Consider the following 15,866-nt stretch of genomic DNA (forward strand, 5'->3'; position numbering starts at 1 on the left):
TTTTATTGGATAGGACAGAGAGAAATTGAAAGAGACAGAGACATCTGTAGACCTGCTTCACCACTTGTGAAGGTTCCTCCCTACAGGTGGGGAACTGGGGCTCAAACCTGGGTCCTTGTGCAGGTCCTTCGGTGTAATACAATGTGTGTTTAACCAGGTGTGCCACCAGCCAGCCCCCCCTCTACCACCCCCCCATTTCCCTATCTGCTAATAAAGAACAATACTGAAAAATAAAGATAATAAAAATATGTTTTAAAAAGCAAGCACATGAATGTGAAGATGTTCACTTGTCTCTAAAAATAACTATATTGGTTTTTCCCTGCTCACCCAGATGTTGATTCCTTGTGTTTGCTTGTGTGGTTGTCCCTCAAAGATATATGTCTAGTCCTAACTCCTGGAACCTGTGCATATGTCACCTCATATTCTCCATCTTGTGGGTGTGGTCACTGAAAGGCCCTGGATACTGAAGGGACTGCTTTTGACTGTCTGGGCTCCACTGTGGTCACATGGTGAGGATGATAGGAACAGCAGAGCAGAGAGAGAGCCATAAGTCTATTGCTCCTGGCTTTGAAGATGGGAGAAGATGGCCAGGAGCCCAGGAATTCTCCAGAGTCTCAGAAAAGGAGGGAAACAAGCTTTCTCCTAATACCTCCAGAAGAAAAGCAATCTTGGGGTGGGGGCGGGTGGTAGTATACATGGTATTAGTATTATTTCATACAAGAACCCTCGAAAGGACCCAGGTTCAAGCCCCCAGCTTCCTATCTGTGTGTGTGTGTGTTTTTGGGGGGAACGGCACTTCACAAGTGGTGAAGCAGGTTTGCAAGTGTCATTCTTTCTCCTCCTTCCCTACCTCCTCCTCCTCCTCTCTCAATTTCTCTCTGTCCTGTCCAATAAACTGGAAAAATGGCCACCAGGAGCAGTGGATTCATAGGCACTGAGTCACCCTGGCAATAACCCTGGAAGAAAAAAAAAAGAAAGAAAAGAAAGAAGAAAAAAATGCAATCTGTGAATTATTATTATTTTATTTATTATTTTTAACCAGACATTGTTCAGCTCAGGTTATCAGTGGTACAGGGGATTGAACCTGGGACTTTGATGCCTCAGGCATGAGAGTCTCTTGACATAACCATTATGCTATCTCTCCCACCCAGGACATCTTGATTTTAACCCAGTGAAGTTAACTTTAGATGTCTCCCTTCCAGACCTCTAAGATCATAAAGTTGTATAGTTTTAAGTAGTTAACCTTACAGACACCTGTTATGGTAGCAAGATAAAACAAATACAGAAATATCAGTAGATGGAGTCCAGGAAAGCTTTTTGTTTCTGGTGAGGTTCAATTTCATTCTTCTGCATGTTTCAACCCAGTTTTCCCAGCATCATTTTATTGAAGAGAGCCTCCTTCCTCCATTTAATACTTTGGGCTCCCTTATCAAAGATTAGATGTCCATAGGTGTGGGGGTTTAGTTCTGGGCTTTCAATTCTGTTCCACTGGTCTGTGTGACTATTTTCCAGTACCAGGCTGTTTTGATGATGATGGCCTTATAATATAATAGTTTGAGATCTGGGAGTGTGATGCCTTCATTTCTGTTTCTTTCCTTCAAGATTGTTTTGGCCATTCTGGGTGTTTTCTGGTCCCATATAAATTATTGCAGTTTATGTTCTATTCTCTTAAAGAAGCTTGGTGGAACTTTAATGGGTATTGCATTAAATTTGTATATGCCTCTGGGGAGAATATTCATTTTGATGATATTAATTCTTCCAATCCATGAGCATGGGATGTCTTTCCATTTCTTGATATCATTTTCTGTTTCCTTGAATAGTGACTCATAATTTTCAGTATACAAGTCTTTTACTTCTTTGGTCCAGAGCCCCACCCCACTAGGGAAAGAGAGAGGTAGACTGGGAGTATGGATCAACCAGTCAACACCCATGTTCAGCGGGGAAGAAATTACAGAAGCCAGACCTTCCATCTTCTGCAACCCACAATGGCCCTGGGTCCATACTCCCAGAGGGATAGAGAATGGCAAAGCTATCAGGGGAGGGAATGGGATACGGAGATCTGGTGGTGGGAATCGTGTGGAGTTGTACCCCTCTTATCTTATGGTTTTGTTAATGTCTCCTTTAAAAAAAATAATCCAGGAAAGAGTTCTTTCTACAGATGTCAGGAAATACAAAAGACCCCCTTCTACATCATTACGACTGATACCACTCTGTGGATGCCAAAGCTAAAGCATGGGCGGCAATAGGTGGAAACAAACAGTAAAATGTATGGAGTTCAGCACTCTACTGTCACACATACAATGTGCATTGTCTACAACAATCACCCCATTTTTAGGTGGATACTATATATTTGTATTCATTATAAAATCACTCGAATTTCTGAGTCATAGGGATACAGAATTTCGACTAAGAATTTATCCATTTCATGGGATGATCTCACTCACAGGCAGAAGTTAAAAAACAAGATCAGAAGAGAAAAGACAAGTAGAACCTGAACTGGAGTTGGTGTATTGCACCAAAGTAAAAGACTGTGGGGGTGGGGTGGGGGCAGAATACAGGTCCTGGAAAAGGATGACAGAGGACCTAGTGGGAGTTGTACTGTTATGTGGAAAACAGAAATATTATGCATGTATTGTCAAATATAAAACATTAATCACCCAATAAAGGAAAAAAGAATATTCATTTCTTCTTTTCTTTTATTTGTGATTTGATATGATGAACAAGACTGTAAGATTACAGGGGTACAATTCCTTACAGTTCCCACCACCAGAATCCCATGTCTTATCTCCTCCATTGGAAGCTTCCCTATTCTTTATCCCTCTGGGAGTATGGATCAAAATTCTTTATGGGGTGCAGTAGATTGGAAAGCTTCTGTAATTGCTTTTCTGTCGGACATTGGCATTGGCAGGTGGATCCGTACCCCTAGCCTATCTGTCTTTCCCTAGTGGGGTAGGTCTCTGGGGAGGTGGGGTTCCAGGACACATTGGTGAGTGGACCAACATTCTTTATGGGGTACAGAAGGTGGGAGTCTGGCTTCTCTAATTGCTTCTCTGCTCCATTCAAGCATAGGTCTTATTCACTGAGCAAATAACATCTTGGCTGTGTTAGTGAGTGAGTCCACTACTTGCCTCATTCTCATCACTGCTAACAGACATGGATTCCGAAGCAAGGCAGAGGCTTCAGGGACAGACTCCGCTGAATGTGGGTCTCCAGTGTACGTTCTCCTAAGTGGAGTCTTAAATGCCCTCTTAAATGGAGTGTTAAGTGTGCATTTTAATGACCCTGAAAAGTAAAAATACCATGGCTTTTATTGCAACCACCCCAGCTGATCAAAAGGTAGATTCCATTGAGGCATCCCACAGATGCAAAGTGGGGGTAGCAGAGACAGTGATCTATGTCATCAGTGTTAGTGGACATGCTAAAGGCAAGAACTATGCCCATGTCTATGTCCAGCAGAGAAACAACTATAGAAGTCAGACCTTCCACCTTCTGCAGCCCGTAAAGAATTTTGGTTTATACTCCCAGAGGGGTAAAGAATAGGGAAGCTTTTAATGGAAAGGATGGGACACGGAACTCTGGTGATGGGAACTGTACCCCTGTAATCTTACAATCTTGTTAAACATTAAATCACTTACAAAAATTAAAATAAATAAATAATATATATATTTTTAAAGGTAAGAACTAAAAGGTGTTCCAAAAAGCAGACCTTGGACTGGATTTGGTGTATTGCACCAAAGTAAAGGACTCTGGGGTGGGGGAAGTGTTCAGGTCCTGGAACATGATGGTGGGGGAGGACCTAGGCTGAAGGTTTACAGTGTTACATGAAAAACTGAGGAATGTCATACATGTAGCAACGACTGTATTTTACTGCCAACTATAAACCATTAATCTCTTCAATAAAGGGAAAAAAGAAAAAAAGAAATGAACCTAACCTATGACCCAGCCATTCCTCTTCTAAAGAATTACCCAAAAGAAATAAAAATATCCGAGCCCCTGGCTCCTCACCTACAGGGGAGTGGCTTCACAGGCGGTGAATCAGGTCTTCAAATGTCTATCTTTCTCTCCCCCTCTCTGCCTTCCCCTCTGCTCTCCATTTTTCTCTATCCTATCCAACAACAAAGACATCAGTAACAATATTAATAACTATAACAATAAAACAACAAGGGCAACAAAAGGGAATAAATATAAAAAAGAAATGAAAGATAACAGTACCAATCAGAAAAAAATAAAAACAAAACAAACTATATATATGACACAGGTGGTTCTGATAACTCAGAATTAGGTGCCCTCAAAGGACTGTGTTTGGGCTGCTGGATGTGGCCAAAGAGCTAGGGGATTCCAGAGACTGACTTTAATCCCACAGTTAATGATCTAAGATCTGCAAACAAAAAGTTGGCCCCTGGAGCTCATTCTCACACCCTCTTGCTACAAGGCAGAGCAGCCAGATACTCTATGGGCATTTGCTGTAGGAGGAACCCTGGTCCCAGAGGCAGGAGGAATCCTGGTAAGAAGGAAGGTTTGGGCCTTGCTCCCTCCCCAGCTTCCCAGTTCTCCACCTTCCCACTCTCCTGCATCTGCCTCCTGCAGCACAGACTGCACTGCTTGGAGGAGGGGACTAGATTTTGATTAATAGACTGCAGCCTCCAGTAGTGCAATGAAATACACTGCCCTCTGTGCAAAAGCTGGAGAAAGTGGTGTTTGACCTATCAAGGCACTGAGCAGTGGACTTCTGGTTCAGACCAAAAAAACCTTTTTATTTATTTATAGTTGTGTAGAGAAAGAGAGAGGTCAGGAGAGAAGGTCAAGAGAGATACCTTCAGCCCCGCTTCACCACTTGTGAAGCTCTTCCCCTGCAAGGTGCACCATCACCTGCCCCCGTCCCAACCCTGCCCTGTGATCTTTCATTTTTATGATAACTTTCTCTTTTTCATTATCTTTATTTACTGGATAGAGACAGCCAGAAATCAAGAGGGAGGGGTGAGACAGAGAAACAGAGAGACACCTGCAGTACTGCCTCACCACTCACAGTGTTTTCCCCCTGCAGGTAGGGACTGGGGGCTCGTACCTGGATCCTTGCACACTGTAACATGTGTGCTCAACCAGGTGCACCATCACCTGGCCCCTGACCCCTTTCTCTCTATCTTTCTTCCTCTCAATTTTTCTCTATGTCTATCCAATAAATAATACATCAAGAAATTAAAATGTATTTAAAAAGAAGTGCACAAAAAATGGTAAAGTGGAATAACCATGGTGGATAACTAGATGCTAAGTGGAGTTGACATGACAGGGTTTTGACCTCAGGAAGCAGCTGTTCAGAAGGAACACGTGTTCTTCTCTCTCATTACAGTGAGGCTGAGAACAAAGCAGAGAGCTCAGCACTCCCGGATGCAAGTCAGAGCAGGTAAGAATGATTGCCAGCTAAAACCTATATGCATATTTAAATTCTCAACAATTAGGCAAAGCTGGAAAGTGGCAGTGATCTGAGGCAGCCTTCACTTTGGGGCTACATGTGGAAAAGCGCTTTGGCATAGTCTATAAACATTAACTTCCAGCAGTCGTGCTGCTGGGAATACACTCTATGGAAATAATACTAAATATAGACAAGTCTTCATGCATATGAAATATTTGTCATTTTATCTGTAAAAGATGCAGCATTGCCTGTAATAAATAAAACTAGAAACTAACTACCTAACATGAAGGAGACATTAAGTATGTTATATATTGCATGACTATTATGCAGCCAGTAAAACACCCTTATTAAAAGATTTTGCAATATCTGTCATGACTGTAAGTGAAAATGACAAGATGCAAATTCCATGTACACTATGAAATCAATGGAGTATTTTAAGTCAAGGAGCAAGAACCAGGAGGCCATATTAGGAAGTTAGACGAGTGGTTCTGACTGTGAGAGGGGTGGGATTATGGGGAAATGTTCAAATCCTCTTTTATGTTTTTCTTTACTGCTCACATTTTTCCAGTAGGCCTTATGCTTTTCATATATTTATCCCCAGAAAAAAAAGAAGGTTAAATCCTTCCTGTATTTTTGTTTATGATCCATGACCCTGATTAATTCATTTATTCAGACATTTACTGTCCTGGTTGACAAAAAGCAAATGTTTGAACCGAGCCAAAAAAAAAAAAGTGATTGTCAGTTCTCAGCACTGGCTGATATGCAGAGGGTTTCTGGATGCCTGTTTCTGCACCCCTACAATGTGTACAGTGTCAGTGCACTCACCCCTGTGGGCTCAGTCCCACCAGCTCCTGAGCAGACCCCACCCCATGTCTCAGCACAAAGGCTCACTCATATGTCAGTCTTGTGGGGCCCTTTCTAACTCTGCTCTTAAGTCCCCAAACCCAGTTTACTGAGATTTCTGAAGCCTATTTTCAACTCCGATACCATCTTCCCAGACAATACTTTTAGTCCACCTGCAAGTTAGCTATCAGGCTCAGGTAAAAATTACTAAAGTTGCGGGCCCCGTAAGACATACCTAAAATAGACTTCCTAGCTTCTTCCCACATGAAGACCCCTAGTTTCATTTGCTTTATTCCTACCTTTAGGTTCCTGGTTATCATACATTATATCTTACTGTCTTTCAGCCACCAAGTTGCAGATGCTACTACGATTCCATCATGAACTCTATGGGCAGATGACCTCATCAATGTTTCCCAAAGCCTCACCTCTCCAGAGCCCTATCCCACTAGGGAAAGACAGAAACAGGCTGGGGGTATGGATCCACCTGCCAATGCCCATGTCCAGCAGAGAAGCAATTACAGAGGCTAGACCTTCTACTTTTTGCACCCCATAAAGAATTTTGGTCCATACTCCCAGAGGGATAAAGAATAGGGAAGTTTCCAGTGGAGGGATGGGACACGGAACTCTGGTGGTGGGAACTGTATAGAATTATACCCCCCTGCTATCTTACAGTCTTATTAGTCATTATTAAATTGCTAATAAAAATAAATAATAATATTAATAACAACAAGTACTAGGAAACCTCCACCATCAGCCTCTCTAGGGGCTGAGTCTTCTCTCTTTCTTTTTGTTACATTTCTCCCCAGTTTTCTAGGGCTCCACTACTTCTCCCAGGGATGTAGCTCTTCCACTGAAACCTGATGTCCTGGGATGAGTGCTGGCCACTGTTGGGGTCCAAAAGACAGAAACCCTACTGTATCCTGCTGAGTTCTTCAGCGTCTAGACCAATAATAGAAGATGCACTGAACAGACTAGTAAGAGCAACATTAGGAGAAATGCTCTAATAGCATGTATACCTTCGGTGCACATGACAGAAACCCAACAGAGCTGAGCAGCTCACCCACAGGCTCTAGGAACCTCCCATGAATGGGCTTATCTAGAGCGGAAGCTTCAGGGAGGGAGGAGAAGGGGAATCCAAGAGGTCACCAAGAAAGCACACTGAAAAGAGACACAAAATTAAATTCTGTTAAGGACATTAGGTGTACCTGGGATGCTCTTCTCCTTCTTCTTTTTAAAATTAATTTATTTTTCTTTCTTTTTATGTAATAGGACAGAGAGAAATTGAGAGAAGCAGGGGAGATAGAGGGAGAGAGAAAGAGAAATACATGCAGGCCTGCTTCACCACTTGTAACCTCCGTGTTCCCTTTCCCCCCCCCCCCCACAGGAGATATTCACACTTAAATACCTTTTTTAAAGTTTTTTTTTTTTTTTGGATAGGACAAAGAAATTGAGGGGGGAGGAGAAAGACAAAGAGATCTGTAGCCCTGCTTCATCACTCATGAAGCTTCCTCCTGCAGGTAGGGTGCAGGAGCTCAAACTCAGGTCCTTATGCATGCACATATCTTTTATCAGATTATCAAAGGTGGTCTTCCTCCTGCCTTCAGGGTCCATTCTATGAAATGAACCCTTTTCCTGAGACATATTTTGAAGTGGCAGATTTTTGCTCCACTATACCTGAGACAAGCTCTCTAGGAACCCAAATGCCTACACCCTCAGACATGCTGTCTGCTTCCTGATGCTGCCCTAATTCCCCAGAGGCTGACCTAGACCATGAAGGGGTGGTCATCCCTCCCTGATACCATTCACCCACTCATTCTTCTGCTGACTGCAGATAAGTCTCCCTGATCCTCTCCTGAGTCCTGTGTCTATTTTAGGATTATCTCTGAGCCCCTCTTACTACTCACCAAGCTGTCATTACTGTTGTGTTGTGGTACACCTGGTTAAGTGTACAAGGACCCAGATTCAAGTCTCCATTCCCCACCTGCAAGGGGGAAGTTTCAAGTGGTGAAGCAGGACTGCAGGTGTATCTCTCTCTCTTTCTCTCTTTCCTTCTCTATCCCTTTCAATTTCTCTGTTTCACTAAACAGTTTTTTTAAAAAAAAAAAAAAAGTCATGACACATTTTGTCTAGAAAAACATAAAAAAATGCATCATGTTTTTTCCATCAATGTAACACAGCCATAGCTCCCTGCATACCTTTCTTGTCTCCCCAGAGTTTGTGGGGGTCCCACAAGGAAAATGTGGTCAACATGAGGTTCCCTTCTATTTAGGATATTGACTTGATTGCATGATTTTGGTAAATAAAATAAATTTCCTCCTCTAAAATGACCAATGTCTTGATTTCACAGTATTTATTCCTCTGAGGAGACAGAACATAGACCAGAGATCTCTGCTGTTTTTATTCAAGCTGTAAATTGATGATAAGTTGTATTTGTTTGTTTTTACCAAAGCCCTGCTCAGCTCTGGCTGGTGGTGGTGCTGGGTATTGGACCTGGAGCCTCAGAGCCTCAGGCAGAAAAGTCTTTTTGCAGAACAATTATTGTTGTTGTTATAATTATTATTACTATTATTATTTTCTCAGACCACTGTTCAGCTCTGGCTGATAGTAGTGCTGGGGACTGAAACCTGGGACTTCAAAGCCTCAGGCAGGAGAGTCTTCTACAGAATCATTATGCTGTCTCCTTAGCCCATGATGAGCTTTTCTGTATGACTGACATTATTGGGTATGGAGTCAATCTAATCTGAAAGTAACCCCATGAGATGCACAGGGGCAACTGGTAGTATTATATTATATTATATTATATTATATTATATTATATTAATTATATTATATTGTATTATATTATATATTTTCTTGCCACTGGATAATCACTATGGCTCAGTGCCACCACTGCTCTTGGTGGCCATCCCTCCCCCACCTTTTATTTTGAGAGAAGATGAGAGAAAGTAAAGCAACAAGGGAAGAAAGAAAGAAAGAAAGAAAGGGAGAAAGAAAGAAAGGGAGAAAGAAAGAAAGAGAACAGATATCTCAAACACTGCCCCACTGTTTGTGAAGCACCCGCTACCAGCAGCCATTCCTATGTGGCTTAGTAAATCTTTCCCTTGCATGAGAAACCACTTGAAAGGTTCAAGAAAGGAGTGTCTAGGGGTCAACTGGTGGAGAACTTGGTTGAGCGCACATGTTACAATGCACAAGGTTTGAGCCCCTGGTCCCCACCTGCAGGGGAAAAGCTTTGTGAATGGTGAAGTAGCATTATATGTGTCTCTCTGGCTCTCTCCCTCTCTGTCTCCTTCTCTCCTCTAAATTTCTGCCTGTCTCTAGCCAATAAATAAATAAATAAATAAATAAATACAAACGAATATAAAAAGAAGAAGAGAGTTTCTGAATTCAGGAATTTGTGAGGTAACTCAGGTAACAGCATTTTGAAGGACACTTGAGAGATCAAATCAGTCCCCAGGTGAGCCGTCAGCCTGCAATCTCTGAAATATATTATCATGAACACATTCCAACTCTCCATTTGAGGCTCTTCTGTGCTTTTTTTTTCTTTTGAATCTTTACTTATTATTAGATAAAGAGAGAAGCTGAGAGGGCAGGGGAGAGGAAGGGACACCAGCAGTCCTGCTTCATCACTTGTGAAACTTTCCCCCTACAGGTGGGGACCAGGGGCTTGAACCCAGGTCCTTGCACATTGTAACATCTGCGCTTAAATGGGTGCACTACCTCCCAGCCCCTTGGCTCCTCTGCTTTTAAAGGGCCACATACCTGCACGATCTCCAGCATTTCTGCCTTGCTGATGTAGCCATTGCCATCCAGGTCATACATGCTGAAGGCCCACTTCAGCTTCTGCTCCAGCTTCCCCCTGGAGGTCACACTTAGGGCTATGATGAATTCTCTAAAGTCAATTGTCCCATCTCCGTTGGCATCAAAGGTGCGGAAGACGTGCTCTGCAAATTTGGAAGCATCCCCATAAGGGAAAAAGTTCCCATAAATTTTCTTAAACTCCTCCATTGACAAGTGTCCACTAGGGCAGTCCCTCAAGAAGCCCTTGTACCATTCCTGGATCTCATGCTCTGTGAAGTCTGTGCTCTCCAGCAAGTCTTGCATCACCTCCGGACGCAGCTTGCTGTTCTGTTTTCCCATTCTGGCAACAGGAACACAGCTGCAGGAAGAAAAGAACACATAACATTAAAGCTTAGACCTGTCCTTAGGGGCACATTTGATAGCTTGGCAATTGCTCAAATACTGTCTATGTTTTTGCAATAGAGTGGTCCATCAAAGAAAATGATAGGTAGGCAGAATATTCAGTGTGAATGTCACAGACCAGAAAACTGATCTTAATTCAATACAAAGTCAGCCTGGAAAGAGGAGATTCATATGGAAGAGAGAATAAATGTGTTACTTAGTTCTGCCTTAACTATTTGCAAGACACTGAGCCTGAATTTAAGCAGGCAAGGTCCTGGCTTATGCTGACTTCCCTGGGCAGACAGCCTCACCAATGTGTTTGGAACCTCACCTCTCCAGAGTCCTACCCGAATAGGGAAAGGTAGAAACAGGTTGGGGGTATGGATCCACCTGCCAATGCCCATGTCCATCAGAGAAGCAATTACAGAAGCCAGACCTTCCACTTTCTGTACTCCAAGAAGAATTCTGGTCCATACTCTCAGAGGAATAAAGAATAAGGAAGTTTCCAATGGAGGGGAATGGGACACAGAACTCTGGTTGTGGGAACTGAATGGAATTATACCCCTACTATCTTACAATCTTGTTAATCGTTATTAAATCACTAACAATTTTTTAAAAAAAATTTATTAGCAGAGAATCAAAGAAGAAAGATCAATGAGATAGTTTTAATGCTAGACTACTCATAGGTAAGGTGACAATTAGTTACCTTCAGAATATGAAAATCACCAATGTAAGTAAGGAAAAAAGAAACTTACGTAATGCTATTAAATGCTATCGAGCAGGATCAGTTATTTCAATTTATAAAGTCAAAGTACTGATAACACTTGGCTGAGATAGTAATGATGATACATCATTAAGCTGTTTATATCTCATGGTTGTGATATACGGCATGCATATTTTTGTGCTGGAGGTTTTGCAAAAAGACTCTCATGCCTGTAGCTCTGAAGTCTGAGGTTCAGTCCCCAGCACCACCAAAGTCCAGAGCCAAAAAGTGCTCTGGTAAAAATGAGTGAGTAAATAAATAAATAAATGATAAAACTATATTAAAATACAGATATCTGTGAAGCAGGCCTGCAGGTGTTTTTCTCTCCCCCTTTCTGTCTTCCCCTCCTCTCTCAATTTCTCTTTGTTCTATCCAACCATAACAGCAGCAGCAACAACAACAACAAAATGAAAAAAATGGCCACTAGAAGCAGTGGATTCACAGTGCAGGCATCAAGCCCCAGCAATAACTCTGGAGGCAAAAATAATAATAAAACAAAATACAGATATCTTTATATATAAAATAGTAAAATAGCCAACAGCCCATGGAAATCAGCCAAGTAGCTCAGTGATGTATAAAGAAAAAAGAGAGCATCAAACTTTGATACTTAGAGATACCAGTGCTAGCCTTCAGGTGTATGCCCTGAAGACCTTTTTGTGTGCACACCTGTCTGAGTATGTGATTCTTTTAAAAATATTTATTTATTTCCCCTTTTGTTTCCCTTGTTTTTTTATTGTTGTTGTAGTCATTATTCTTGTTGTTATTGATGTTGTCGTTGTTGAATAGGACAGAGAAAAATTGAGAGAGGAGGAGAAGACAAAGAGGGGGGAGAGAAAGACACCTGCAGACCTGCTTCTCCACCTGTGAAGCAACACTCCCTCCCCACAGGTGGGGAGCTGGGGCTTGAACCGGGATCCTTATGTCAGTCCTTGCGCTTTGTGCCATCTGCGCTTAACCTGCTGTGCTACCACTCCACTCCCTGAGTATGTGATTCTATGCTCTAGTACAATAACACATACAGACACACATCTTCTGTTACTTCTGTTTAAACTTAAGATTGTGTGGGCATGGGGGCCAGATGGTAGCGTAGTGGGTTAAGCGCACATGGCATGAAACGCAAAGACTGGTGCAAGAATCCTGGTTTGAGCCTCTGGCTCCCCACCTGCAGGAGCATCACTTCACAAGTGGTGAAGTAGGTCTGCAGGTGTCTATCTTTTTCTCTCCCTCTCTGTCTTCCCCTCCTCTCTTGAGTTCTCTGTCTTACCCAACAACAGCAGCAGTGACAACAATAACAATAATAATAACAACAAGGGCAACAAAAATGGGGAAAAAAAGATGTCCAGGAGCAGTGGATTCATCAGTGCAGGCACCGAAGGGCCCCAGTAGTAACCCTGGAGGCAAAAAAAAAAAAAAAAAAAAAAAAAAGATCGTGTGGGCAGTAGTAACAGCACCTTGTATTAGTATTAGCACTGCCATCATCCTATTTACCCAGACACTCAACATTCATCTCCTGTCATATGCCTGACACATTACCAGCTCTGTAAATTCTGAGAAGAGTAATATTTGGTCCCTCTCTCTTCAGGGGTACCTGAATGAGTATGTACAGAGGTGGTGGCGGCACTGAAGAGACAATAAAATAGGTTGGGAGGGGATAACACTGTCAATGTGCAATAGAAAGGGCACCCAAATCCAATGGGGGTATTAGTGTTATCAGGGAAGCCTTCTTGGAGGAGGTGATATTCAAATTTAGTTCCTGTATCAAAGAACTCTAGCTTATGTGTGGCCAACAAAGATGTTTGTCTTTGGTTCCACATGAAGCTCTTTTTCATAAAGGGGTTCTGCACCTGCAGTGTGGATTTTATCTTCTCATCAAACCTTTTAATGCTTCTCAAATTTCTGTGATTTTTTTTTTTTTGGTTAGCCTGTTTCCACTGAAAAGCACTATATATATATATATATATTTTAAATTAGTAACATAACTGTCAGACACACATGAAACCCAAAATGGTTCACAAAACACTTTTTTTCTTATTCCAACGTATTGCTGTCACTAACCAGTTTTATTTACTATTAAATGTAAGTTGAGACGAAGAGTTCTGAGACCATTCTCCCACCACTGATGAAGCCTGGAGAAACATAATGCTCACGTAGTTTTTTGAACCCAAGCTCCAGCAACCTTCTTATTCACTGCTCTGAGGACACCCACAGTACCTGTCTCCTTTCAGGAGCAGCAAAATGACTCCAAGGAGGAGAATCAGAGAAGCACTAGACAAATCTAGGCTTGCCAGGAAGCCTATGAATGATGGCAACATCATGGGATATGGAGGATTTGGGGCTGCCTTTCCACTTCTCAGCAATCAGTCTTCTCCTCTGGCTCAGCAGCTGTGGCCCTAGTGTGACCTGGGGCAGGTGCCTCTCCAGGACAGATTTTCTGTGGATAGTTTAGAGTGTTTCCCTGGTCCAAGAGGCCAGATGCTCCACTGATGGGTCACTTTTTTTTTTTTTTTTTACAAAGGATATATAGACAATTCTTAATAGGAGTCATCTTTGGTTTTATTGGGGTATTTATCATCTGTCTTTTTTCCCCTTATTGGGGGAGATTAGTGGTTTGCAGTCGACAGTAAAATGCAGTGGTTTGTATATGTGGGTCACTGTTGCTGTAGACATCCACACTACCATGGTGAACAACTTCAGCAGACATGTTCTTGCCGTGGAGGCTCACACTGTCTCTGGGAAACTCTCCACTCAAAGGCTGTCAGGGCATTTCACCAGACTTCACTTCTGAGGCAACACTGAGTGCAGGAGGCTGAATGCCAGGTTAGGTGTGGGGACACCAGTCACAACTTCGTGTATAGGGATGATGTGAATAACATCGCCCATTCTGCGGAAGTCCTGGGGTTACAGGTGTGAGGGGCTGTCAGTGGGTGAGCCATTGGCAGGGAACAGTTCAGGGTCCACAGCCATGTGGTTCCACTGGCACTGCCACCTTTTCAGGTAACTCCCCCATCCTTTGAGCCAAGAATGTCAGCACTTCTGAGGCTGACACTGTTGCACTCCAACCAGAAAATGCCACAAGTGCTACTGTGTCAGGGTTGGAGCCAATTTTCTTCTCTCTCTCTCTCTCTCTCTCTCTCTTTCCTTCAGCACTCACAAAGCTTTCCCCTGCAGATTGTACACTGAAAACTTTACTCAACCAGGTGTGCCAGCCTTCTCCAACTATTTTTCATCCTGTTCTTAGTTCAGGAAATGAGGGAGATGCAGACAACATTTCATGCAAGAGCAAAATTCAACTACAGCTCCAAAATGCAACACAAACAGCACTTATAACTCCAACTTCTCCAAACTTTTACTTCCCCTTGTGCCTTATTTCTTTATTTTTCTGATGGAGAGAAAAAGAAGAAAAAAGAAGCTCTAAAATTGGAGAGACTGGCATATTAAAATTTTAAAACTGTCATTTCATTGCTAAGTTTGTGTTTTTCCTGAGGTGAGAATTCAGAAACACGAGGTCATCCATAATACATGGCTTTGCAGAGCTCTGGAACGTTTTATGGGCAGCACTTTACAGTACAGCTCTTTGCTGTGGCAGTCAATCCAACCACCTCTATTAACCTTTGCTTCTGTGAAAACCACCATGTGCCTGGCCTTGGCAGGGGAAAGGTCATTTTGATATTTAAATCTACTCCCTTAAAGAATGCTTTATTTCTCTGGACATGCAAAACACTGTTGACTCAAAGCCAGACTCAAGTTCTTTCTCCAACATTTAACAAGTGCTTCTCATTTGTTAGCTGTTTTGCACTAGAAACAAATTACCTCAACATTTTGGCTAAGTCTCCCACGGAGACCGGGTCTGTGTGCCTCTGTTTTTTAGTAAACAGTAATTAAACAACATCTACAAATTCATTAGCACAGAAAGACCATAACACAAAGACAGAAGAGCATGGAACAAGTTATTTGGGAAGTGGGTGCCTGCAACTGAGTCCAGAATTTGTTTCAGTCGATAACTACAAATACTTCACTGAGTATGATGACTGAGAGCACCATCTGGGTTTGATTAAACGGTGAAGTGAAATTTCTGGGGACCTACAAACAAGTTTCATTCCTGGGGGGCGGGGGGGGGGTAGAGGAGCAATAAAGGAATATCTGGCAATGCCTTTGTCACAGGACTGTGTCTGCCTGTGTTGAAGAGGAGAAATAATATTAAGAAAGTGCCTGGTTAGCAGTCATAAAAAATATTTTAGGAGATTAAAGTCATACCTCAAATCAGATTTGTTTCATTACTTCATTTAGTCATTCAGATATTAATTTTGTGCCAGTAGAAAATAATCGAGGTGGGGGGGGGGGACTAGGGAAAGATAGAAACAGGTTGAGGGGGATATACCTACTAACACCCATGTCCAGTGAAGAAGCAATTACAAAAAGCAGAATTCCCACCTTTTGTACCCCATAAAATTTTTGGTCCATACTCCTAGTGGAGGAGGAATGTTAGGGGGAAGGTGAACAGAGGGTTCTGAATTCCAACTCCATCAGGATTCAGAGAGAGAAGAAGAAAAAGGGAGGGGCATTTAGATATAGTAGTAGGTGTAGGTGTGACTTGGAAAGGAATAGAAGATGGGACCTTAGATGAAACAAAGAAGCAAATGTAGGCACATAGTTGTAGAACAGTCAGCA

The 15,866-nt window shown here is 42.3% G+C and overlaps 1 protein-coding gene across 3 annotated transcripts in view; it reads right to left on the minus strand.

Moving 5' to 3' along the window:
• Window positions 1–15,866, minus strand: part of NCALD (neurocalcin delta) — a 435,454-nt gene that overhangs the window by 16,237 nt on the left and 403,351 nt on the right. For all 3 annotated transcript variants that reach the window (XM_060196362.1, XM_060196355.1, XM_060196347.1), the window contains one exon: window positions 10,016–10,412. In XM_060196362.1, coding sequence (XP_060052345.1) covers window positions 10,016–10,393 — 378 coding nt within the window. In that variant the 5' untranslated portion in view covers window positions 10,394–10,412. The remainder of the gene's footprint in view (window positions 1–10,015; window positions 10,413–15,866) is intronic.

This window comes from Erinaceus europaeus, chromosome 1, assembly GCF_950295315.1.
Source record: "Erinaceus europaeus chromosome 1, mEriEur2.1, whole genome shotgun sequence".
In the NCBI taxonomy this organism is placed as follows: Eukaryota; Metazoa; Chordata; class Mammalia; order Eulipotyphla; family Erinaceidae; genus Erinaceus; species Erinaceus europaeus.